Below are 25,868 nucleotides of genomic sequence, written 5' to 3' on the forward strand. Positions count from 1 at the left end.
GATCCAATGTTTACAAAGATGTCTTTCGATAAGTTCGTATAGCTCATAATTAAAATGTGTGCGAAATCATCCTTACAGTTTCCATGATTGCGACAATATATTCGTTCGAATGTTGTTGCGAAAGTCCAATACTACAACAAGCCACAAAGAAATATCAATAAAGTTGCAGTTGCATCCAGCTGGTGGATGCAATTGCCGCGACGATCCAAACGAAGCCGTTAGACAGAGCGAACCTGACAATCCATCGAAAATTGCCAATAGCAAGGTTCAAGGTTTGAAGAGCTTAAGGACTAGCTGGATACGCCTAGGGAAAGCCCGAAAGCGTCAAACTATGGTTAACTAGAAACCACTAGATGGCGCTTAGATAAACTTTTTCCGATTTCATTTATAAGAAAATTTTAATTAAATTCATCTCGAAACCAATCTACCATTCGAATGGCGATTCTAACGAGATTTGTCTTACGAAACAGACAAATGATTTAAGCAAACATTTATACTCAAATAAAAGTAAAACGATTTCCAACTCAATTTTGCTATTCAAATGCCTGAAAAGGTTTTCAGCTGACTAGAAAACATCCGAAAATCTAGAAGAGTTTAAAATATTACTTCGATTTTGTGCAAATACTTAACTATGACGACGGCTGTAGTATTATTTGCATATATAAAAAGATATTTTATAGGTATAAACAATTTACCAGTTTAATAAAAAATAGAGGGCATGTCGAAGAGCAGATAACTGCTTTTTACGTTTGCCTTAAATAGTTAGCTGCTTAATTGATGGTTAAAGTGATGGGGTTTTATAATCATACAAGGAAAAATATCATAGTCAAGTAGCATGCATCGCTTCGCATAATACAATTCCTCATTCATTTTTGTGATTTCATATAGAGCATCGTATCTTGCTTCCATAAAAAAGAACCTTTATATGAAAGTGGGCTCGTTGTTCGGGCAATGTTGGCTGCCAAATACAATAAATTTAATTTTCTTATCGAAGATCTAAGGATAGAATGTTGTCGTCGCTTCTTGAGATCTCTAATATGTTATGGCGTTCACAAACTTGGATTAATGCGTAAAGTGTTAGTTTTTCACCATACAAAGGCTTACCTGTCAAAAGATATTTTCCAAATTTTTATTTTGTCCACCAACGCACTTGGTTCTATCGATTTTTTTCATAAAAATAGCACAATCCATTTTCAATAGCGTTTATTAATGCGTCAAAACGAGTCGAGTGTAGCTAAATGTGCGGGAATATCCCAATAAATGTGATCTCTAAGTTGAAGATAAAAATAGATGGGCCAACATCAGAGAGACAGACAAGCTTTAAATGACTGAGGAAAACAATTCGGATTCGATAGACTAAAAGATGAATCTGTTTTAAGTCCTTCTCGGCGTAAGGCATGGATCTCACAAACGTCATATATTCTCTACGGGAAATCGAATAGCATATAAATGAACAAGGTAAGCAAACAAATCTGATCTTCTAATACATTGGTTTTCATTTAATTAAATTGTATGCGTAATACTATACTTCCTTAGACTTCTGTACTTCTGTTCTTATCCTGCCCGTGCTCCTGCTTCTTTTTGATATATCCCATATACATATACATATACATATATATATACATGTGAATAATAAATATTAATAAATTGCAAATAAAATAAGAAATATGATAGGCTTTTATTTCTTTTAGGTATTTACAAGTCTATCTTAAGAAGAAGTAGGCGCTACGCGAAACGTATTATTTATGCAAAATTTCCTCATTTATAAACATTATTTATTATTTAGATGTATGTATGTTTTGCACGCGTAAGTCGTTTACTATGCAAAAATATATATATTTTTAAGTACTTTTATTAAACTTTGTTTATTAAAAATGCAGAATTCGTTAAATCATCGACTCTCGGCTTTCTTCTACTCATATTTTTATAATACATACTCATATTTGTATAATACACACACACACAAGTTATTCAAAAAAAAAAAAAACCTAAAACTGTCTTTTTTTCTAAACTAAAAAGTGAAAAAATAAAACTTTATTTCATCAGTACATGAATATAAATGGAGATGATTATTATCTCCATTGTGAACAGTTGATTTTCGTGAGAAGAATAATTTAATTCAATTACCACCTTGTCCATACATATTGTAACCCATCGGTTGATTGGGTTGAGGATGAGATGGCATACTGAAGCCTTGCACACCAAATGATTGCATTTGCGGTGGTCCGTTATCCCATTGCTGATAGCCAGGAGCGTATGCATTTTGATTATAGCCCCCTACAGGTCCAGTAGGCATCATATTATAGTATCCAGGATTATTCATTTGATTGTAATTATAAGGCGTAGTTTCCTGTTGTTGGTGAGGATAGTACGGCATATTGGACATATTTTGAGGCAACATCCGTTCTCGATTGCCAATGGCACTGCTGGCATCACGATCACCGCTATCATTGCTACCACCAGCGCCGCCACCAATATTGGTCTCCTTAATCTTGGATGCCGCTGGTGCAATTGGTGGCACGGGCTGTGGCTGTATAGGTACGGCTGGTACAGGTTTCGGTACTGTAGGTGATTTATTATTATTATTATGATTATTGCCAGTGGTACATTTTGGACCAGAATTGCTTTGTTGCAAAGAGCCCATAATATTAGCTATAAGATTCTGGGTATCATTAAGAGATATATTAAAGCCGGCCGGATTGAAAGTCAAAGATGTGGGTGAAGATATTGCCGGAACGACTGCCTCGTGAGTACTCTTTGAACTTTTATTTTCATTCGATTGGTGCAAATGCTCTTCCGATGAACTGTTAACGTTACTAGAAGCTGCTTTAAACACTTCTTCGAAGTTATAATCATCGTCCTCCTCTTCCTCATCATCCAAAGCAAATTTACTAGGATTAACTTGTAATGGACGACGACGATGCTCGTCTTCTTCAGTACCTGGGGCAGTAATTTTGTCCTTATTGCTGTTGGCTGGCGGAGAATCATTACAATTAAAATTTTTGCTCCGAGAACCTGCTACTGGCGGAGTCTCTTTCGATTTCGTCGATTCCGTGGTTGACCTCGAAGTTTCTATCATATCTGCGAAATTAACAAATTTACGTAACTTTTCGACACGTGCAGGATCGGCTGATTCTAATTTCTTAAGATGGGCTATTAAATGATGCTGCTCCTCATTAGATAGATGTTTGAAATTTTGCAACAACGTTTGCAAATCTGAGTCTGTTAAAGATTCTAACATATTACTATTCCCATCACTACGTGATTCTTTATCCATAGATTCATTATCGATTTCCTCTTCGACTTCCTGTACCAGACTTGTCAGCTCTTTTTCAAAAAGCTCATCAACTATGCCCGGCAGAGCGGCTAAAGCTGCACTAGTTGGTTTATTGCCAACGCCAGGCGGTGTTGACGTTGAAATACCCAATTGCAATAATATATCTTTAGTGTAAATAGGTTTGCCGTCAACTTCGCGTTTCGATTTCGATAACTTTACCATTAAAATATACATGAATATCAATTTATCCATATCTTCCGTAGAGACATCTTCACGTCCATGAATAACAAGTGAAGCTGCCAATTTCGTTGCGACCACTTGACGATCGAATGGTAAATCTTTAATACTTGCACTCGACGAAACTTTAGAATTAGTTGATTGTTTTGTCGATTCCTTGGGATTTTTTTTATTTTCATTGCCAGCTTGAACAGTTGAATCAGTTTGCGGACCTATAGAACCGTAGAAAAAATGATTATATCGCAAGAAAATTTGTAATTAAACGATTAAAGAATTTGCAAAGTAATTATCTTTAGTATACTTATAGATTTTTCCTAGTACGACACACTGTTTTGCACCTTCGAACCTTTGATTTCCAAAACTTACACTTTTGCACAAACATACACTTATTAAATGAATTTCAAAAGCAATAAATCAATGCTTTTAAAATCAATCAAATTTTGGTAGCTTTCTTTCAAAAATGATCGAAGAGAAGTTTTGAAGAGAACCAAAACTTGTTTTCCACTTTTCCTAATTTTTTCTTTTTATTTTAGAACCATTCCACAAAAATCACTTCTTTTTTTTTTTACAATAATTATATTTAAAAATTTGTACACACAACACACAACTTTTTTGCCGAAATCAATTGTTTACTTCGATACTTATAAGTGATAACGAGAATTGTGTAGATAATTATTTTGGTAGCCAAATAAGCGACATACCATCATAAATAGGACCGAATCAATTTTGTTAATACAGCAACGATTCTGTTAAGCACACAACGGCAGTGATGGACAAAATTATTCAATTAAAAGTCGATTTCCGAAAAGACATTGATAATATTTCAATAAACTATTAAAGGAAAAAAGAAATAGATGATCTTAAAGAACACCGAAAAGATGAACAAATAGCTGAACGAGGAACCTAAACCATTATGATAGTCCGTCATCATCATTTTTTTTGAACAAAGAAGAAATCACATTTTAAGTTCGATTAAAATATAATATAAAAATATTGTAATATCTGATCGGTTGATAATCCAATTTGTCAAAATATTGCCTCGTTTAACATGAAAATGCTTTCTCTCCGTTTCTTTTCAAATTATATCCGAAAGTTGATATATTAGGTTGGCTTTTCCAATCCTTTCCATCAATATTCTTTTTGTTTTTTATTAAATTTTTTATTAAAGCCTCTTGCTAGCGATTTGTTTTCGAAAATAAATTCACATACTTTCAGCCATATTTTACTGCTCCTAGTCGACTGTGTGTTCTGCGCTGCTCCCATTCAGTCTTAATTTTACGATTCATTTTCTCCTTGCTGATATTCTGCTAATCATATATTCATCATGTGAATATATTCAATGTACTCGCATCTCATCTCGTCTCGTCAGAGATGCGCGTTTAACTTAGACCTTAACGCATTCTACTCTTTATTAGTGGACATTGTTTTTATTTTTCCTTTAGATCCATAATCCGCATAACAAAACTTCAAACAATTAGTTTCAAGTAGCATTCAGCAGACACATATTTACGTTTATTTTAATCCTTTGTTTTTAAGTTACTTACGATTATACGTATTTTTTTCATGCACAATTTTTTTAACTTTCATTTTTAATTTTTAAAACATTTTATGGCGCTGCAAACAATACAATAGTTGGTTCTTTTTTTTTTTTTTTTTTTGGAACAATTGGACCAATTGCGCAGAATCTTTCACACAATGAAAGATTTGAATGGAGAATCCGGCATTTACCATACCCCATTTCTATATCAATCGACACCATGTTCTACACTTGTAGGCTCGTATGCTCCTTATAGGTAAGTTCATTTCATCATTTAGTAGTTGGATCCGTTTTAAGATCTGTTTATCTTGATCTTGATTATACGCAAATAATTTTGTTCATCACTGTATGCTTATATATATATATGTATATATATATATATATATATATACACACACTCACACACACACGCACACATTTTATATATGCATATATATATATATATTGCCTTTTTGCAATTATTTCGTTTAGAATTTATTAAATAATAACTACTTGCAGGCGCTAAATGATATCAAACGCAAAGTAATAGATGATCCGTTTGTATAAAGTTGCTTGCACTTCAAATTACAAAAAGAAGTGGATTTTTCTAATAATAAGTGTACGAATTTAACAGAACCGTGAGTTTTCGAGATTTCACTGCAATTTAACGAGAATCCTGCTCTCGTTCCTTGAAGACTACCATACTTTGAATTACGAAGAACACATATATTATATATGTGAAAAACATAATAGAAACTTATAAACAAAGTAAAAGCAATTTAAAAAATTATTCATACTTACTCTGTTAGATGTTCGGTGATCAATGCTTACCTTTAGTGGTTACTTGATGAATGAGGGCTGCTATATTTTTAATGGCTTTTTTTACGGCGCGCACTTTTTGCTGATCGTCGAGCACATCGGCAATCAGCAGACCCTTGAGTTTTTCCTTAATTGTTTCAAAAAAGACACAGTGATCTTCATTCATCACAAGATCATCTGAGGAATTCGCTTTGACCTTTTCTAAAGCCAAAGCTTTTCCCAATAGATCAACTACTTTTGGCCCTAAACTGCCCAAATGATCTTCGAGAGCAGTTAGGAGGCGTAACACTGCTACCACGGTAAGTGGACCTTCAGGTCCTTCGTCTTTAGGTGGCTCTTCTTTGGTTTCTTTTGTCACTGATGATATCTTCAAATCGCTTCGCTCTTCATATTTAGGTATTTTATGAGAATCGAGCACTCGATAATGGGTTGATGAACTAGGATAATGTGTAGGTGTATAACGTGAACGCGTGTATCCATAGTAATCGTTCAAACCGGAAGAAGAGTTTGAACCTGCATTATAACCCCTCGACCTAGTAGGACGATGACGATGGTTACTATAGTGTTTGTTATTAAGTTCATAGTCATCAGAAAATGGACTTAACGAACGCGAACGCGATCTTTTATAGTCACGACTGCGACTACGAGAGCGGGAGCGACGCGAACGTTTTGGCGAATCGTCGTCACTAATGTCAATAACATCTTCTGAAGCCCTTCCTTCGCTTATCTTTTTGACAGCAATTGTACGATTAACGGGTACTTTATATTTTTCTTTCAATTGATCCACTTTCTCTTCGGCATCTTCTGGTAGACCAAGTTTCACTTTAATCTCCTTTTTCTTTTTCTCCACTTCGACATTAAAGAGTTCTTTCATGCGTGCCGTCCAATAGACAATCCATTCGGGTTTATAATCATATTTATTAGGATCGACTTTTTTTTCTGTTTGTAGCTCTTTATAACGGCGATTCCAAAACTTTTTCCATTCTTCGGGATATGAAGGGTGTTTTTCGGGATTCTTTTCATAATCTTGTTGTATTTTTTCCATCTGTTTGAGTTGAATCTCCAGCATACAGCGATATTTTTCCCATTTGTAACGTTCTTGCGCAATATGCGAGGCTTGCAATGACAATTCCTTAGGTGTCGGAAGTTTCTTTTCCACCTTTTTCTCACGCTCTTCTTCAAAAGGAGGTGAGCGCCTTACACGTGGTAAAGTGCGATAGGCTGGCTCTTGTTGTTTCGATTTTTTATTGCAATTTTTGTTGTTATCGTTATCCGAATCACTGGATATTTCATCCAAATCATTTTTATTATTTGCATTTATTTCATGTAAACGTTTAGGTGCTTTTATGGTTATCTGAGCATTCGAATCTTTCCTTTTCAATGGCCTATTTTCCCATAGAGTGCGGTCTATGGCGTCAACGAAGTTTGGCCCATTGCGTTCGCTAAAGTGATATTTACTGTTGACCTCCTCCATATAATGGCTTTTTTTGTGGCGAAACTCGTCAGCACTCATCACTGTAACAGATAAACGACCATGATGATCTTCAATAGCTTCAGCCAAAGATTGTACAATTAAAATCATAATATTATGAGAGTTGGGCTTATATTTAACCGGCAAACATTCTTTAACAGCTGATGGATAATGTTTTTCTAAATACTTCATACGATGATTAAATGAAGTCCAGTGGTGCATAATGCTGCGGGGATCACCTCGTTTATCGCATAACACACAAAGATAACCGGGTTCATGGCGATTGTCTTCATGTAGTTCCAGCGAATATTCCAAACCGATTAAAGCATTGCCTTTATATTTGTCAACAGTATCTTGTATCTGTGCCACTCGGTTCACTTCATCTTCGAAGCCTGGTGGCACTGGCTCGCCTGGCGTTATATTCATGCTAGTAAAAATATCTATAAAATCTTTTATAATTAATTTTTACCAAACAAAAATACACTAACTTTGGACTTTTATGAAAAAGAAACCATAACTCTTTTTTCTTCACCTCTGACTTTTATTGTAATTTTATAATAAAAAAAAAGACTTACTGAAGTTCTTACTCTTGTTCTTTTTCGTCCGTAGCTACACTAACAGAAAAAAATTTAGTAGGAGCGACAAAAGTTCTTACTGCAGAACTCTGCAAAATTATGAAGATCTGCAATGTGTAAATCAGCTATCAGTTTTAAAAATTATTCAATGATTAAACACTTTTAACGTTGTAAATTCCACCAAAATTCCTGAAATGTGCAGAGAAGAAAATTTCTGAATTATCACACAACACAACTCTCATAAATAAAATGTATACTAAAAAGTGTTGCCAGCAAAAAAAACAGCGTAGAAATGAAAAGTGTTATCAAGAGCTATCGAAAAACACAATTATATTATATATTGTTGGTATTTTCCATTATTCGTCTTCTGTTCGGTTTGTGATCATGTATATGTACATGATATATGTATATCATGATATGTATATCGCATATTATTTGGGATTTCATACGATTCTTAATAAGAATTCAGAAAATATATTTTCTTTGAGATTTTTGGCTGCCGGATAACTTAGATCATATGTTCGCCTGTACGAAAAACTCGATGGCACTTGAGATTTAAACACGTATGCACTTAGTAATGCAATAATCTCTAAACTATACTTTCATCTCTTTCAAGTACACATAATCAGAGACATCTACATAGCAGTGTATGCCAGGAAGTGTTACAAAATAAGAGATAGTACGATCTCAAGGACTTTTGGTGTTTCCATTATCGACAACAGTAATAGCGCTGCTAATTAGCATTCGTTGCCTTGCTTGCTCTTTCATCCTTATTATTTATGTGGATAAAGATTCTGCTAATGGCTTTTTGATATGACATCATTAAAACGTATATAAAGCAAATGAACAGAAAAATGTGTGATTTGAACTGAATGTGCATATGGAAGAAAAAAAAAAAAAACGAAAGACTAAATAGAAAATATAATTAGTTAATGTTTCATCATTTATTTAATATTGAAGATTTCTAAATTTTATATTTCCCAAATGCGTTAATAAATTTCAGTCGAAATTTTCCCTTTCATTCCCTTCATATGCATTGCAGTGATCTGCAATTTTCCGTTACTTCAATAACGTTATTATAAAATACATTCTGAAAATGCCTCCATGCCTGTTGTTTCGGTTGCTTCATTATAGACAAATCCGATGTACCTGTTTCTTCAACACAGTTACTATTGAGATTGTTTACTTAAACGTACATATTGGTGACATTGGTAATTTAATTCTAATAATTATACGTTTAATTCCTGGCTCATGGGCTCTCTGTTATTTGTTTTCGTCTCTTATTTGTTGTTATGAATGAGCAATTTTCGTGGACAACACTCCGGCCGTGTGGATACGGACATACATTATTTCCTAACATGTATTTTTTTGTTTTTATAATTATAGCCGTTATTTGCTTTGCGTAGAAAGGCGTTTTTATATAACTTGACTTGGAAAACAGCTGGCACGGTAGTGTACGTTTAAATTTGATTCCTTTGTTTGTCGTTATCTCTCCTTCTTCCGATTAGAATTTTTTTGATTGTAGAATTTGACCGCACTTATTCATAGGGAGGAGACTGTCGAATGTAACCGTGTAATTAGAATTCGTTTCAACAAGCCTTAATGAAGCGCAAAATTAATACAAGGAAAAATTTCTTTAAGGGATGGTTTAAAGCAAAGGGCAAAAGAAAAGAAGAGTGATTTTTTTGGAGCAAGAGACAATGTTTGTGGTAATTTGACAACATATTTATAAATTAATTAATAATCTCCAATATCATTTATTTTATTGACCAGCGAAATAGGTAAACGTAGTCAACTAAATGGTAAATTATTGAGAATACAAGCCCACGATACACAGCAAGGATATTATTGGGAAACAATATCAGCAGAAGTGACTTTTAGTCTTCTTGACTTGTGTGAAAAATTATTTTAACCAAAACCCTTTTTAATGCAACAAATCTAACGAATACAGTTTTATTTAAATGAGCAAGTAAATGCATGAATTTAAAATACGAACTTTTTTTCAATAAAGCAAAAAATAATATATAGCATCCATTTAGCTTGCTAGTTGCTTCTGTACCATTGTTTTATTTTAGCAAATATATTATTCTCATGGTTAAAAAAGGCAATCGAGCCTGTCTGATTGTGTCTTTCCCCTCAAATAAATTAAAAATGGTCGCAAACAGTGTATAAATAGCCGTAAAAATAACTTAAAAATTTGAAAATATAGACTGTTATTAAGCTAATAATTAAGAGTTTTAGCAAGCATCAATTCTAAATTAGGGAACATATTTCGCAGATGTATTGAAAAATTTGGTTAATAACGGTGTCCCAACATTTGCGAAGAACAGTGGCATGCATACTTTTATATTAACCAGTTAACCGTGTCGACGTCTTTGGCGATATACTCGTATATTCGTCAAACGCAGATTATGGTATATGAATTTAGATTATAATGACAAAACGACAAAAATATTTTCTAAAACACATTATTATGACACACACACACATTCATAATGATAAAATTTCATAAGGAAATCCGTCAAGAACAGGCAGACGGGCGGACGAATGGACGGATTATGACGGATCATATCGTACACAATTAGCTGATTAATAGCAAAGGCATGGATATCTGCTTGTTATCAAGAATTTCTTCCCTGATGTAGTCCTGTATATGCCGTAATGCGATAATTTTATAAAAGTTAAGTAGATCCATTAAAATTATTAACTTTATGTATTTTACGTAATTTAATCCTATTCCCATATAGTGAGTCGGACTGCACCTCTCTAAGATGTAAAGACTTTTATGCAGCCTCTCCTTACCTCTTTCTACCAGTGAATCTGCGAATGGATAGTAATGCACGATACATTTTTCACGTTTTTATTATAAGAAATTTCTTCTTTTACCAATTTTCTAAGTTTTTTTCTAATACAGCTTTGTTGTTTACGTAGTAATGGAACATGATTTCAGTTTTCAAATTGCTTGAAAAAAGGACTAAAATAAAGAACATAAAATTCGCATTTTTGATGCACACAGACACAATGCCTTTATATATATCTATTTGTTATTTCGTAAATGTAATAGTATGTTTTGATATATTTATGACTTTGCCTTCTTAGTCCGGTAAATCTATACTTATAATGGGTACCACCGGTTTCATGCAATCATTTTTTGCTGATTTTTTACTTTTTTTGTCATGTTTTTCAAAGTCGTCCATATGAACGGTACTTGAAGAACCGTCCAAAGGTTGTGATTGTGCTGCATTGTTATGGTCGGCATGATATGATATATTGCCGTATTCCTGCAGAAATGGCATTGCAGAAAGTAAAAATTGACTGAATGATTTACGAATCCCAAACCACCATTTATTGCCTCCCTTTGCGCTGAAACTCAAAACGATCAGCGCAAATATGGACACCAGCAAGGGTGAGAATATGAGTATATAGGGAAATTTCAGGTCACCTTCAAGTTTATCGCATATAACCACCTAAAGAAGGTAATAATAAATTTGCATAAAAGCTAATAAGACAAAAAAGAAGTAATAAAAAGTACCTGAAAAAATAATAAAGGCAGTACTGTACAAACATTACCCACGGCTGCGTTTAAAGCAGCCTTCTTTTGTTGCAATGAAATTTCTGGTGTACGCATCATTATTCCGCAGAATATTATGTTATATAAAACACCTTAGAAAAAGTTAAGCAAGTTTCACTTTTGATGCTCTTATACTTATTGAATGAACTATCTTTTTTACTTACTAACTAAACTCAAGCAGATGACAATCCACATAGGTACGAAGACTACTTCCCAATTCCAGACAACAAATTGATCCAATTTTAGCGGAAGTGATACAAATTGTAGAGCATTTACGGCTAAAAATAACTCCAATTCAAAGGAACGATCATGTTTAACAGCCCATACACAAGCACCCACGCTAGCCACTGAACCAAAAATCAATGGTATGAATACTAATACCCATAGATGACGTTTTGATGTTAAATTATCGCAAGCCAATAATTCAAACATGAGTAAGATCAAATGCAAAGACAATGATATTAACATTGCTTTGAACTGTGTATAGGAATCACCTTCGAGTCTAAAATGTACAAGAAACTGTTACTATTTATCTTGGAACATTATTTACGAAGTAAATAAGAAGAACCTGTAATGTGGATAACGGCACCATACAATCGCTCCTACAGTGGCTCCCAAAGCCGCTATACTTTTCCATATCCAAAGCGGTGTAAAGACAGCCCACCAAGGCCAATCTGTCCACAAATTTTTGTTTATTTAATATAAACAAAAAGCATTTTGGAAACTTACCTATATAACTATCTAATCTAAGTGCGAATAAGGTAACAAATGTAAATAAACTGCAGTGTACAATGAATTTGCTGTAATAATAATATAATATATGAAATATCCTTTATCTAGTCTATATGTAAAAATTATCAAATTATGTTTTACCTGGGATTAAAATCTCTAAATAAAGCCTGTAAATTCATCTTTTATCGGAGGTTTAATTGAGATTATTTTCTATATATCTTCTTTGTACTATAAAACTTTAAGTTTTATAGCTTACTCAAAATTCTTTGAAATTTTAGCAAATTTTTTCTTTTTTTGTATAGTCAAATGCATAATTTGTATATGTATTTTTAATTTTTGTTATCGATACAACAAAACCACAAAACGTGCCAGCTGATTAATATTGCCAAGTGCAACAACAAAATATAACTTATTAATATTTGACCTTCCTATTAGATATGGTAATGCATCGCATCATATTTTCTATTATAGCCATCAACGAAAGATAAAAGGTAAGCACAGTGGAGTGTATTTATGTTTCTTGGATAATTAAGGGGGCCAACACAATGACGCTTTATTTTCGGGTTCGGGTTAAAAATTCCTAAGTGATAAAAGCAATGGGCAGCCGCATTACCATATTGTTTTACAGGAAAATGGAAAAAGAAATCAACGTAAACAACAGCAACAAATTGCATTCGCCATTACTGCTGGTTGTCCCTCCAACCTTGGATTTCTTTTTCTAATTATGAAGATAAGTAGTTATGTTAACAAAGAAGTGAATAATTATAAAATTATCTTATAAAATTTTTTCTGCAGGTAATTTCTTAGTGGTGTGGTTACGAATCTGTGATGCAAATTGTACTTTCACAGCTGCAAATATCGAAGCTTATAAGACCCAAAGTGATGTAGGCGTTTTAAAGAATTCCGCATTGAGCGGATATTCCACAAACGAACACTACACAGTACTAGAATGCAATGTTTTGATGTTATAGGTAGATGACGCAGCATTCCCATTACATAACAATTACATAACAATTTATTATAGCCATATCCTGAAGGAGTTTTATCTGAAGACAAACAAATTTTCAACGCCTGTCTTTCAAGGGCAAGGACAATTTATTTGAAGTACATTGGGCGTCCTAGCCTCGCGTTGGAGTCTTAACAAAGCGATTACGATTTTGTCATTGATTTTGTTTATCATCTAAAATTTTGGAATTCCAAAAATGGAAATTCTTAATCTTAAAATTTATTCATTAGCCTAAATTAAAGACATTATAATGTTAATCTTCATAATCCGGTTATTATTTATTACTTTTTAATAAAACAATTTGAGGAAATACTTTAATTTTAAAATGAATTGTCCTTTATTGCTTATTTTTCGTTTCTTGTGAAATAATGCATGATATAATATTAAAACACCAAATCCCACAATAGAAAAAAAATATATTAGTGCAAAATAAACGCAAATTAGATAGCTAACTTTAAAATTTAAAAAACACGATCATCAATTGTTCTTGTGCTTTTTTTTTTTCTTCTTATTTTATTCGTATGTTAGCTGCAAAACCGTATGACTTGTCAATTCCCATAAAGTTTTGTAATAAGTCGGTAAAGTTGATGTATCAATCCGAAAATAAGAATGGCGCCGTGGCTCAAATGAGACGGCGCTTTTTACATAAAAAGGTGGTAATAAAAGTTGAACATATGAAAATCTTATTCCCAATCGTTAAAAAAAATTCACCTCGTTAAACCAAAACCCTACGGAGATTGACATTATAGGGCCGTACTTATCTTCCTACGCTTCGAGGAGAAATTTAATTTATAAACTTTTTATAAATGTTCATATATATTATATAAACTTATAAATTTATATAAACTAAAATTTTTAAAATTGGTAATTATCATTTGCGGGCTGTGAAGCCTAATAAGCGCGTAAAGTTTTATTGTGTTAGCAGCCTAAACAAAATCTCAAAAAGTCTATAAAGAACTATTTGTTAGTTCAGTCTAATTTTAACTAAATTCTATCAAAATTTTGCAAGTTTATTGAAATTATGGAATATAATGAAAACGATTGTTGCGGAAACGGTTGTGCAAACTGCATTTTAAATGTGAAACCTAAGATCATTGTAAAATTGAACGATAATGGCAAAACCAACGTACTTAGAAATTATAGATATTATCGTCTGTTAAGCAAGAAGAAACATATATCGGACGTCAGCGATATTTTAGAGTTACACTTCAAATCCAAAGAGAGTGAGAATGATTGTACCTTAACATTAACCCCTGGTGATCATGTTATGATGCGGGTTGAATTTATATCAAAGCAACAAGCAAACGATACAACCGAGCACAAACATCATTTACGACCGTATTCACCATATTGGTGGAATAGCGTAAAAATGGAATTTAAAATTTTAGTTAGTGTAAGACCGCAAGGATATATGACGCAATATATTGAACGTTTGCAAGAGCGAGACGAAGTAGAATTCCGTGGTTTCTCTGGCTTATATGAACATGGTTGCGATTTCGAAGGGAAAACTTATCAAATGATAATTAGTCAAGGTATAGCAATAGCTCCAACTTTAGCCATCATTGAGGAAATATTGAACAATGAAGAGGACATGACACGTATTGTACACGTAGCCTGCTTTCAGCATGTGCGTCATATATATTTTCGTAATAAATTAAAGGATTTAAATCATTATTGGAACTATAAGTGTTTTATATATTTATCAAAACAATTATGTGAAAGTACTGACTGCAAGCAGATGGGCCATTGTCTGGACAGATGTTTAAATTTTCGTAAGCAATTAACTTACAAGGAAAACATTTATCCTTATCGGTTAACAGTTCAAAGCCTAAAGCAAATAGAATCGAAGACAATGGAAAAGAAACATTATAACAGAATTGCTGTTATAGCGGGTGGTAGTGAATTCCAAAAATTTTATAAAGAAATTTTAACCAGCGAGGATTTGGGGTTTGTAAAAAATAACATATATTTATTGTGAAAATTTTTATGAATGAAAGAAACAATAAAAGTTTAATTAAATAACTTTATTAAAAGTTCCTTGCTTTCGCCTATGATTTACTGTTCGGCAGTTCATAACAACGCAGCGCATCAATGTAATACTGTAACTGTTTCGTGGGTTGTCATTGTTTCTGCTTGTGATTGCAATGACCGGTACACAAGAATGGTTGTAGCAGTTCCATAGGTAGTGGAAATATTATCGTTGAATTCTTTTCGGCAGATATGTTATTTAATGTTTGCAAATAACGCAGCTTTAAAAAGTAAGTAATTGACAATTGAAAGAAAAGGATCAAATTTTCAATGTTATGTACCTGCAAAGCTGAAGGACTGGCGGAAATAATGTCGGAAGCTTCTTTTAAAGCTCTTGAGGATTTCATTTCTCCCTCGGCAGCTATAACTTTAGCTCGAGCTTCTCTGGCCGCCTCTGCTTCGGCAGCCATCGCTCTTTGTAAAGCAGTCGGCAAAGAAACATCTTTACTGCGCAAAGAAAGAAGGAAATCCAGTTCATTTATCAAAATTAGCCTCATGGTACGATAAATCTTTCAAATGTTTTTTTTTAAGTTAACAAAAATTTTTTCGTTGGTTTCTTAGTTCTTAGTTTTTATTACATTTCTACACGTTCCACTTTAACGCCCCAAGGGTCAGTAGCCTCATCTAAAGACACTTGCATCGTGTGTGAAATAGCTTCACGTTCAGTTAATAATTCGGATAGGTTGCGTGTACCCAAAACATTTCTTAACGTAGTGGCAGCTAATAAACGTGTCGAATGACTGTAATTTGAGACCTGTATAACTGCTTTCAAAGGATCACTAATACGATAATAGACGACAGCGTCCACTGTAACCGTTACAGAATCTTTGGATAGAACTTCTTGCGGTGGTACATCGAACGATACGGTACGCAAATCTACTTTGCAGTAATCATCTACGCATGGCAAGACAAAAAATACTCCAGGTCCTGTAATTATTAAATATATTTCATTTAAATAAATGGACTTTTTTTCTTTTATTTACAAACAATTTTAACCTCTTGCGCCGCCACTTCGTAAACGTCCCATTCGAAAGATGACCGCACGTTCATATTCCGACACAACCTTAAAGCATATAAATATCGATATAGGAAATGTCAGAACCATTAGTATGATCGACACAACGGTGGCCAAGATTTCAACACAATTCATGTTTTCATTTTCAGCTAAAATAGAAAGAACACCAAAAATTATTATTATAATAAATATGAATTTAACTTTTTGTTTAGCAATTATTTCCATAGAAAACCCGAATTCTCTAAAAATTCTTAACATAACATCTGCCATAAGGACTGAAAAAAGAAGTACAAGTACAATACTTATGATGCAATAAGCAAACATAAGCATATGATGTACACCCAATGATATTCAAGACAATTTCCGAATACTGTGGATGTAGTTTGAAGAAACATATTAGAACTTTTATTTTTTTTTTTGCATTGTCCTAATTTTCCACCTGTTTTAAATAGTAATATATGTTAGGCCTTGCATTTATTTTCAAATTTTATCTTCGAAATTGATGCAAAATCAATTGTTTGGAATTGCTTTTCCACTTCCTTTAGTCTGCACTTACTTCCTCCCTCGCCGTACATGCTATTCTCAAATTCGAAAGAAACAGATAAGAATGGCATAGTCGAACAAGGCTGCCCATAGGACACACTGCACCACTTCGCTTATGTAAATGCATAAATGTCATGAAGACCCTCATAATGGAGTTTACTCAAATGGTCCAAAATTAGCAAGCTTAATGTACTTGTCAAAATTTTATTAGTTTTCACTTTTTCCGTGGCCTGTTAGACCACAAATTAGGTTATGACGCCATGAGAAGCCCAAAATATTCGGCGGTCTGACAAATAGATCTATGTGACTCAAATTGCCTGTGATTGATTTGCTAAGAACAAATTTTCACCGTAAAATATTAAAAAATAGACCTTATGGCATACTAAAAATCTTATTTTTTATTTGAACCCTTGCATGGTTTGGCATTCAAAAAATAAACTTATGCGGTCCAAGCTCGGTAAATTCAATTTTTCATCAAATTATTATCATAAGCGAATTACCATCAAGATTTATTGAAAATTAGACCCTTTTATTATCTAAAGATCCAGTTTCTATGAGAACATGGGAAGGGTTTAAAAAATTACCCTATTCGATCCAGGATTTTCACACCGATTTAAAATGTGGAATAACTATTACTCAGCGAAATAATAATTGCAATATTCGGCGTGGTCAAAAAATTGGTCTGATTCGAACCATTTTTAATAGCTTTCGTCCTGTAAACCTGTTCGCTTGTTTGTCCACAAGCTTCCAATCAGTTTCTGAATCGATCGGCGTAACAAAAGATGGGTCTATGTTAAGCCTTTCTGGGTGTTACAGCTGTCTGCACCAACTTACTATACTCTGTGCCACGAGTGATGTAAAGTACAATTGTATGCATTTTGAGGAGCCAAAGTTGTCCCTCGTTTTGACTTCACAGGTTCTTCGTCTCTGAGGGGGTGCTAGAGTAAGTTAGGCAGAATTAGGATTAAGTGAAGAGAAATTAGAGTAAAGAGAATTCAGAACAAGGTGAGAGTGATTAGCTTAAGCCGAAGTTTAGTCATGTGTATCAGTGCTAGAGTAAATGAGAGAAAGTTTGTCGGTTGAGAGGTGAGTGCAAGAGTGGATGTTTTTAGTCTGGTTGGTGCGGTTACAATGATGGTAGTAATAGGACTTAAAATTAAGAAAATTAATTTATTATTATTATTATTATTATTAATTTCGCCGGAGAAATAAATTCTAAGACTAAACTCTTAAAAGCACTAGCATCTAAGGCTATCGGCTTTTTATTAAAAACTCTACCGCACTTGAGATTCGAACCCACGACCATTGACTTGCTAGTCGAGATTCCTCCCCTTCGGCTACTCAGGCGGAAATTAATTTATTTTTGAAGTAGAACAAAGAAAACTCATCTTCAGTTATTTACTAATCAAGTGCAAAGAGAATTTCAAGTTGAAGTCTAAAAATTGTCATAAAAGAATAAATGGAAGCAAAATAAGCGATCATTTGAATTCAAGGATTCTAATAGAATTTGTGAAATGCTGTTTGAAATTGTGAAACAAAAAAACCGAAAGAATTTTAAATTCGCATAGAAATTACAAAAGAAAGATAAATAAAACATCAACGGAAAAATTCTTGTGAAACAAAACCGGGAGCGCTTGAGTTCACCCCAGCATCGGGTATGGGCTTTAGCCCTCACAGCATGTTCAGTTTTCCCAGGTCGATCAGGGGAGGCAGATAGTATTAAAGCGGTTTATGCGAATTTAGAATATGTATTGAATTTGCGATATTTATATTTGGAGAACGTCCCCCTATCGGAGGATGAGTGTAAAAACATATCCAATCGGTTAAAAACCTATCGAAAATTGGAAAAAATAAAAAATGTGTTTATTTAATACATCCCGTAAATTAAATTATACCGCTGATATAACGCCCATGTAGTGGAAGTGGAAAAACAAAAAAATTTTTATTCCTTTTGTTCTCGGTTTACGTGGTTCTGCGAGCGCGTCCTGCTACCGACTTGGCCTTTTTTCAATACCAATTTGTGTGCTTCGAACTTCGAATGTTTCTGTCAAATTTGAAGTCGATAGCTTAATTCTTGCGGCCAGGAGGATGTTCAAAACGGACATTACACAGACGGACAGACGGTTATGCTTAAATCGATTCAGAATTTGATACTGAACAAGAATATGCATACTATGTAGGGTCTCCGAAGCTTTCTTATAACGGATATAAAAACGAAGAATAGGAAGAAAGGTTTAGCAGGAAATTTAACAGAAAATCATTTGTAGAGATGTAGAATTCGTTTAGAATTTGTGCCCCAGGCACAATAATATGAGGAACACCTCGCCCACGGAAGCAATAAGCTTAGCCAACTTAGTCTGCAAGCATTTCGAATCTTGGGAAGGGATGCCGTAACGTTTTTTTGTCATTAAGCATATCTAAATTGACATAAGTTTAGCTAAGCAAGGCGTTATTGATTTAGTTATGAGAATTCATCCTTCGGTGATGGGTATAAAAATAGAATCTAAATGCCCGAACTTTTAAACCATTTTTGAAGAACTTCACGTTCGCCTAACTGCAAGTTCTATCGCCCTTACATCCTTTTTTATGACTTTCTTCCTTCTGATCCAAAATTCCACGGCCAACGCATTAAGCTGAAGTAATGAGCAAAATTACTAACCCGGTAAAAATATTGAGCATCACCGCGTAATCGCATTATTAAGAACAGGAGAACTATATGTATTTAAATTATCGTAATTAATAGAAAGAATGCACAAATGTATTACATTTCAAAAAGATTTCACACTAATTTCATCCCACAAGTGATTGTAACACTTTGATTAATAATTCCCGGGATTCAAATTTGACTTTACTTATCAACACAATTTCTTTTAAATGCAATACAATTAATCCAACAGTTCTGTAATATTTCGATGGCTTTTTTAAAGAATACGTTATTAAGAGCGTCAAAATGCATTTCAATTTACGCAATGATTCATCATTTGATATGAATTTTTTCCCCTGCAGTTTACTTTTGACATTTGCACACAGATAATAGTAGCTGGAAGGTAGATCTTCGGAACGCGGTGAGGGGGAGCAATTCGAACTTTTGCCCTTGGAGCTATCGACTTGTGACATGGTATAATCGTGGCTCCTTGCGAAGTGAACGTGGCATCTCTTTGGAAAACAGCTATCCCTAGATTAAATTTTGATGCAATATAGTGAATACACTGCGTTTTTACACGTTTTCCATCTATCTAATGTCTGTCGTAGAGATTCTTCTACCCGTAAAAATTAAGCTATCGCCTTCAAATTTAGTAGAAATATTGAAAGTTGTTGCACGCAGATTACTGTTAAAAATGATTTGAAAAGCATGACCAAACAGATTTCATAGGCTTGATAGAAAAATAGAGAACCTTCCACGATAATTTTTTGCCAATTTCGATAAGGATTAATATAATTGTCGTTAGTACTAAAATTGTGCATTATATCACCGATTTAATGATTTCAGATGTGATGGAATACGATGTCCCCTAAAATCGACTATAGTGTCAGAGTAAATCAATGCCGTTCACGGTCGGTAGGTAGAGAGGTGGCGATGATGAGAGGTTTCAGCGTTCTTTGGCAGCTGTGTCAGAGTACTTTCGATATTGCGCTTAACCATAAAGAGCTTGGCTCGCTTTGGATGTTTTAGCTCTCAAGTTGGCTTAAAAACAAAAGAAAGCAATTCCTCAGAGCTCTAACACTATGGTAGAGATTCGTAGTGGCGTGAAATGATTGGTTTTTTCATCTTGATCTGATGGAAATGCTAGATGCTTTGAAAATTTAGGTTTTGGTAAAACATTATTTGCCTTATTACGGCGAAAATTGTTTTCGGACATTACATTACATTAGTTTTTGCTTCACATTTTTCAGTCCGCTCCAAACAAACTTCGTTTATTTAAATGAAGAATAGTTTTACACCTTATAATACCCATAATTAACTAAATATTAGGCATTATTTTCCTGTGAAAGCCAGAAAAATTTTCTATTACCATATTCTCATAATCGAAAACGAATGGTACGCAGTATACATATTCTACATAAATTACTTGTTGTATATATGTAATACATAGAAGGACTTAAAATAGGTCTAGATTTTAAATCGATCTAAGCTTGCCTGTCTGTGTTTTCCTGATGTTTGCTGAGCCTAAAAGTCAACATTTTTGACATACTTTAATCAAATTCGGTACATAAACGTTGTTTGGCCTAAGGACGCATCGCATTGAAAATGGATTCGATTGTGTCATTTCTTCGACTACTCTTCCTATGACAAAAACTACTGTTTAACATTGCTTCCACATTCCAAGTTAATGTGAAAAATTTGGACGGGTTAATTTGTTGGAACCGCCCCCACGTAACTATTAAAAATTAACTACCAAAAATTCAATCTTCATATAGTAAGAACTTTTAATTTTCGATACTACTTAATTAAAGTCGCAATAAAGTTCACAATAGTAATTGGATATAGAAATTAACCCGAACGGATTTGAGCTATGTAGGTATACTATTTGACATTACCGCATAAAAGAATTTTCATAAAAAATAAACCTTTCTATACCAAAAAGGCCTAACTTTTAATATATTATGATGATTATTGATCCATAAAGGTAATATGATACAAAAACGACCTAAACCAAATTTGAACCGTATTAGTCCATTTTGGGGAATACGTTTGCATATAAGGTCTCCTATGAATAGTAAGCCTTTACACAAATATGGTTAATTTTTAACATTTTATGATGAAAATGTGCCTCCATAGAAGCGATTTAGTATAAAAATTAATCGTAGTAAAGTTGGATTAGGTAGGTCTATCTTTTAGACTTCATCATATATAGGGTTTCTTATGAAATGTTAGCCCTTATTTAACGAGAATATCTAAATTGCAGTTTTTTACGATAAAAACAGATAAAAACAAAAAAATCGTTGACAAGTGTAGTCTTTCGCGGAAAGCATGCTTCCACTTGAAAACAGAGTATAATTTTTGGTATATTATAACGGAAATGTACGAATAACTGTATTAGACGAAGTGGTGTAAGGTATATAATGATACTGGTTTTGCTCGGCTATAGTGGAAAGAATCGTCGAACTACAATAGAAAGACATGTTTTGACTCAGGGACGAACGCGATTGAAAATCATTCGGATCGGATCATTTTTTCGACAACTTCCTATATAATATCTGCAGTGCTTCTACTTTTTTTAATATAATTGCATGGCTGTGTCAGGTGCGGATAGTATTTGACGGAAAGAAAATTATAATAAAATTACTGAGTCCTACTATTGCAGAGAACTGAGTACATATAAAAAGAGACGAGACTTCGTTCTCATATTTTAAATAAGCTTTTCTGGACCTTGATACATGTGTTCTTACTTAAATTGTAGTTAACAGTTGTTTGATTCAGTCGGTGACGTCGTTTGCAACTCATTACGAAAAAACACGTTTGTAGGAGCGTAAGTAATAACTTGGTTAATCATACTCCAAACGATAAAGTTTTTGCTTATCATATTTTCTATTTTAGAATTAATATGAATTATATTTAGAATATCATTGGGGTAAGTAATTAAATTCATTTGAGTTGTTTGGACGCGAATATTGCAAGGATTTGTATGTATTAAAAACTTGTGAAAACGCATAGCCATAAAATATTTGTTATCCACATCGTCACAGATTGGTATATTACGCGCCTTGATACGTTCGTAATGGGCAGAAGCACGCTTTAAAAGTATGTAGGCAGCATCAAGTATTTATTTATTTATTTTTATTTGCAAGATATGCAAAAATGATGTAAAAGGATAATTATGGTGTGTGAAGTGAGATTTTTTCTCTTCTCTTCGAACTTAGAAAAGCCTTTAGACTAGAAAAATATTCTAAGCACAACTCCCCATAGCTGCCATACCAATAAAGAGGTTTAAAACCAAAAAGCGAATTGCACGCTTGGAGGCGTTAGATTAGATTTAAAGAAGATTCTTTAAAATTGTTGAGCTTATTCTTGAGAGCTTACTGCTTCAACTTTGGATATGATTACCTCGTAATTTTAATTGTTTCAATTCGGTGAAATAAAACTTCCTGATGCTACGGCCAGCTATAAAAAAATTTGGTTTCTAGTCATATTTTCAAAAAAATTTTTGTGTTTGTTGTTTTGGATGCAAAATTTTGATCGGAAACTGTACGGTAAGACACGATGTTGCGATGCCATCATTTTGTCATTAATCAATGTAACGCAACAGTCTTTTAGATAGTTTAAGACTTGTACTATCAAAAGTAAAATTTCCAATATTAACATAATTTTTCATGATTTTTTTAAAATAAATTCTGAAAAATAATTCCACTTTAGGTAAAAAAAAATTGATATACATAGGTTAAATCGATTTAAAATCCTGTATACAATTTCGCATACGATAAACCGAGAGATAAACATGAGAGATATATTAGAAGGTATTTTTAACCATAACTTGCCAACTTCATAGCGGATTAGCCATGCAATATTTCTATTCAAGAGAAATCACTCAATATTTGTATAAAAAGGATCGCAGAGAACTAAACGCTTCTTTTAAGTGATTCTTGGATGTCAGGATTGAAAGATTAAACATACAGTTAGCAATATAGCATTAACAGAGAATATGTTACTACGTCTAAGCTAGTCAAAAAATTCAGTTCGCTTTGATCGCACCTTAGACGGCTGCCATGTGAAGCCGAAGTATAGCAAGGAAGAAAATTCGAAGCTCTTGAAAATTGCGAACGGATTCGTTAGTGGTGTTCGAGTCAGCTCAACAACAAACACTATTTTTGCACTCAATTGCAAAAAACTTTTGAATTATAAGTTCGCTTAGTGTGAACTCTTTGGTAAATCCATCAAAAAAACTTTTCCTTTCAACTCTTATGGCACTTTCTTTAATTTATCTAAATCGAGAATATATAAGTTCACTAGACAAGTTATCACCATAAAACCTAATGTTTTCCAAGTGTTGGAAGCCACAGTGTCAGCAAGGTACTGCTATAACGCCACATATGCCATCACCAGCAGAATTTGTATTGCAAATAAGCAAGTCCATCTTCCACAACGTACTCAGTAAGAACGGCTTAACATGCCGAAATGAGTATTTAAAGAAGTAGCGATACCGTTTTTTATATGCATCATCGAAGGATGATTCATTTCGTGAACACGTTTGCAACGCCCAGAAGGAAACGTCGGAGACCCTACAAAGTATGCATATTCTTGTTCAGCATCAAATTCTGAATCGATTTAAGCATAACCGTCTCTCCGTCTGTGTAATGTCTTTTGTAAACATCCTCCTGGCCGCAAGAATTAAGCTATCGACTTCAAATTTGACAGAAACATTCGAAGTTCGAAGCACGCAAATTGGTATTGAAAAAAGGCCAAGTCGATCGCAGGACGCGCTCGCAGAACCACGTAAACTGAGAACAAAAAGATTAAAAAATTACTTTTTTGCTCATTATTCATAAACTATGACAGATAAATGAGCAAAAATTTGAACGTATATTCTATAGGCGATGTTGTGGCACTTGCACGAAAATGGAAAAACGAGTCAACGCATACCCAATATCAAAATCTAATTTTATTTCTATATCTCTATAATGTGCAGAAACAAGTCTCAAAAAACCCATAAAGTATATGAATTCTGAAGCAATATCAAATTTGAAATTCACCTAAGCGTATCCGTCTGTCCGTCTGCCCAGCTGTATACCATCTGGGGTAAATATTCTCGAGTTCGCAAAAATGAAGATATCGTCAAGCGATTGAATTTGAAAATGCCCCAAAAATTTTCAAAGGACATGTCTACGACGCCAATGCGCCTATGCGGCAAAAACTTTTATTTTGAAAATAGTAAAAATCAGCCTTGCCCGCTCGCTATATGGTATGAAAATTTAGTTCTTTTACTTTCTTGTCTTTTTGGGATAATGGTGATGGATATAAAAAATTCGGTCATGGTCGAATAAAATTTGCTTACTTGTTATTTATTTACATACTCTTCGATACGTATTTCTAACCGCCATAAATGGGAGAACACGTCTATTGTGTTTTATATATATTTCGATTGTATTTATAAAACTTTAAAAAATATATATTTTGCATATTATAGGGATCTCAAGGCATCACTGCCGATCATATTTCTGGTAAGTTATTATTCATTGTTTCTCATCACATTGAGCGTGTTAATGTGCAGATTACATTCATTCCCTTCACTTAATCTCAATCTCATCGATTAGACATATGCATGCGGAATGTTCGCGTTCTATAACAATTATTGTGACCATTACCTTTTACCATTAGACGGCCATGGGGCAGAAATGTGACTTGATCGAGTCAAAATTCCAGATTAAAAAAAATATTTAAATATTATAAATTCTTATTCATTCTCGCATATGCATACTTTTGGAGTATGGGAGATGGACGAATCCAAGAATACAATATATGAACAATTTTGACCTGTTGAGACCATAACGTTTATAATAGTATACTATGACATATGTCTTACATATGCTTTGAATGTAAGCATAAGCTCACAACATGCATGCTTGTGCATTGAAAGGTTACAAATAATATGAGGAAACGAGTATAGCTTTTATTGCCAAACGTTAGGGGTATTTAGCACATTATTAATAAACTTTTTCAATTGCATTTCCTTTTATTTGCTGAAGTAAATAAAAATTAATTATAAACTTAATTGATTTTAAGGCGAATTGTGTTATCGACATCATGTAAATCTTATTGTTTTTGTTATCGTTATTGTTTCTCTTTCCTTTACATGTAAGTAAAAATTTTTTTTTTCTTTCTTTCCGTTTATTTACATTCCTTAAGAATTTATATGTGCCTACGTGTAAATATATAAATAGTAATAAAGTAAATGAATTTATCACGTGTGGATATATATATATATATATTTATATGCATATGCAAAACACGGACATCTGTATGTATTCCTGATAAGGGTATATATATACATAAACATATATATATGCCCATATATATATACACATATATATATATATATATATATATATATATTTTTTTTTTTTTAATATGTTTTCACGGCC

The 25,868-nt window shown here is 33.4% G+C and overlaps 4 protein-coding genes and 1 long non-coding RNA gene across 16 annotated transcripts in view; 2 read left to right on the forward strand and 3 right to left on the reverse strand.

Annotated features, from left to right (window-relative positions):
* Positions 1–1,831: 1,831 nt before the first annotated feature.
* Positions 1,832–8,148, reverse strand: LOC119637377 (uncharacterized protein CG7065). Of its 9 annotated transcripts, none has more exons than XM_038033365.1 (3): positions 7,976–8,148; positions 5,862–7,760; positions 1,832–3,726 (listed from the first exon to the last, which is right to left on the reverse strand). In XM_038033365.1, exons 2-3 carry the CDS (start codon positions 7,744–7,746, stop codon positions 2,120–2,122), a joined length of 3,492 nt encoding a protein of 1,163 aa, XP_037889293.1. In that variant the 5' UTR covers positions 7,747–7,760; positions 7,976–8,148; the 3' UTR covers positions 1,832–2,119. The 9 variants fall into 9 exon arrangements, with proteins under 9 accessions (XP_037889293.1, XP_037889292.1, XP_037889290.1 ...); XM_038033364.1 differs by having other exon boundaries at positions 5,862–7,747; positions 7,908–8,148; XM_038033362.1 differs by having other exon boundaries at positions 7,908–8,148.
* A 442-nt stretch (positions 8,149–8,590) lies between these two features.
* LOC119637385 lies at positions 8,591–9,322 on the forward strand. The gene is made up of 3 exons (XR_005247247.1): positions 8,591–8,724; positions 9,030–9,106; positions 9,282–9,322. It is a non-coding gene; the product is annotated as an uncharacterized LOC119637385 (long non-coding RNA).
* A 1,245-nt stretch (positions 9,323–10,567) lies between these two features.
* On the reverse strand, positions 10,568–12,608 carry LOC119637380 (transmembrane protein 185B). The gene is made up of 6 exons (XM_038033374.1): positions 12,340–12,608; positions 12,196–12,266; positions 12,035–12,140; positions 11,631–11,968; positions 11,428–11,558; positions 10,568–11,362 (listed from the first exon to the last, which is right to left on the reverse strand). The coding sequence occupies exons 1-6, from the start codon at positions 12,375–12,377 to the stop codon at positions 10,991–10,993; spliced, it is 1,056 nt and encodes a 351-aa protein (XP_037889302.1). The 5' UTR covers positions 12,378–12,608; the 3' UTR covers positions 10,568–10,990.
* A 1,509-nt stretch (positions 12,609–14,117) lies between these two features.
* LOC119637382 lies at positions 14,118–15,362 on the forward strand. Of its 2 annotated transcripts, XM_038033380.1 has the most exons (2): positions 14,118–15,151; positions 15,274–15,362. In XM_038033380.1, the coding sequence occupies exons 1-2, from the start codon at positions 14,226–14,228 to the stop codon at positions 15,278–15,280; spliced, it is 933 nt and encodes a 310-aa protein (XP_037889308.1). In that variant the 5' UTR covers positions 14,118–14,225; the 3' UTR covers positions 15,281–15,362. The 2 variants fall into 2 exon arrangements, with proteins under 2 accessions (XP_037889308.1, XP_037889307.1); XM_038033379.1 differs by lacking the exon at positions 15,274–15,362 and having other exon boundaries at positions 14,118–15,195.
* Positions 15,221–25,868, reverse strand: part of LOC119637381 (band 7 protein AGAP004871-like) — a 16,673-nt gene continuing 6,025 nt past the window's right edge. The window contains exons 2-5 of one of the 3 annotated variants that reach the window (XM_038033376.1): positions 16,229–16,396; positions 15,811–16,159; positions 15,514–15,679; positions 15,223–15,453 (exon numbers count right to left, since the gene is read on the reverse strand). In XM_038033376.1, the coding sequence (XP_037889304.1) occupies positions 15,325–15,453; positions 15,514–15,679; positions 15,811–16,159; positions 16,229–16,396 (812 nt within the window). In that variant the 3' untranslated portion in view covers positions 15,223–15,324. Of the gene's footprint in view, positions 15,680–15,810; positions 16,160–16,228; positions 16,397–25,868 lie in introns of all 3 variants that reach the window. The other 2 variants (XM_038033377.1, XM_038033375.1) reach the window with 2 other exon arrangements.

The sequence above is a fragment of the Glossina fuscipes genome, unplaced genomic scaffold, assembly GCF_014805625.2.
Source record: "Glossina fuscipes isolate IAEA_lab_2018 unplaced genomic scaffold, Yale_Gfus_2 59, whole genome shotgun sequence".
Classification (NCBI taxonomy): Eukaryota; Metazoa; Arthropoda; class Insecta; order Diptera; family Glossinidae; genus Glossina; species Glossina fuscipes.

Coding starts and splice junctions, on each gene's coding strand:
- LOC119637377 (XM_038033365.1), bottom strand. CDS start 7,746: ATGAATATAACGCCAGGCGAGCCAGTGCCACCAGGCTTCGAAGATGAA. Junction 3,727..5,861: donor TCATCAAGTAACCACTAAAG/GTAAGCATTGAT, acceptor ACGGTTCTATAG/GTCCGCAAACTGATTCAACT.
- LOC119637380 (XM_038033374.1), bottom strand. CDS start 12,377: ATGAATTTACAGGCTTTATTTAGAGATTTTAATCCCAG. Junction 12,141..12,195: donor TAGATTAGATAGTTATATAG/GTAAGTTTCCAA, acceptor ATTTGTGGACAG/ATTGGCCTTGGTGGGCTGTC. Junction 11,969..12,034: donor TGCCGTTATCCACATTACAG/GTTCTTCTTATT, acceptor TGTACATTTTAG/ACTCGAAGGTGATTCCTATA.
- LOC119637382 (XM_038033379.1), top strand. CDS start 14,226: ATGGAATATAATGAAAACGATTGTTGCGGAAACGGTTGTGCAAACTGC.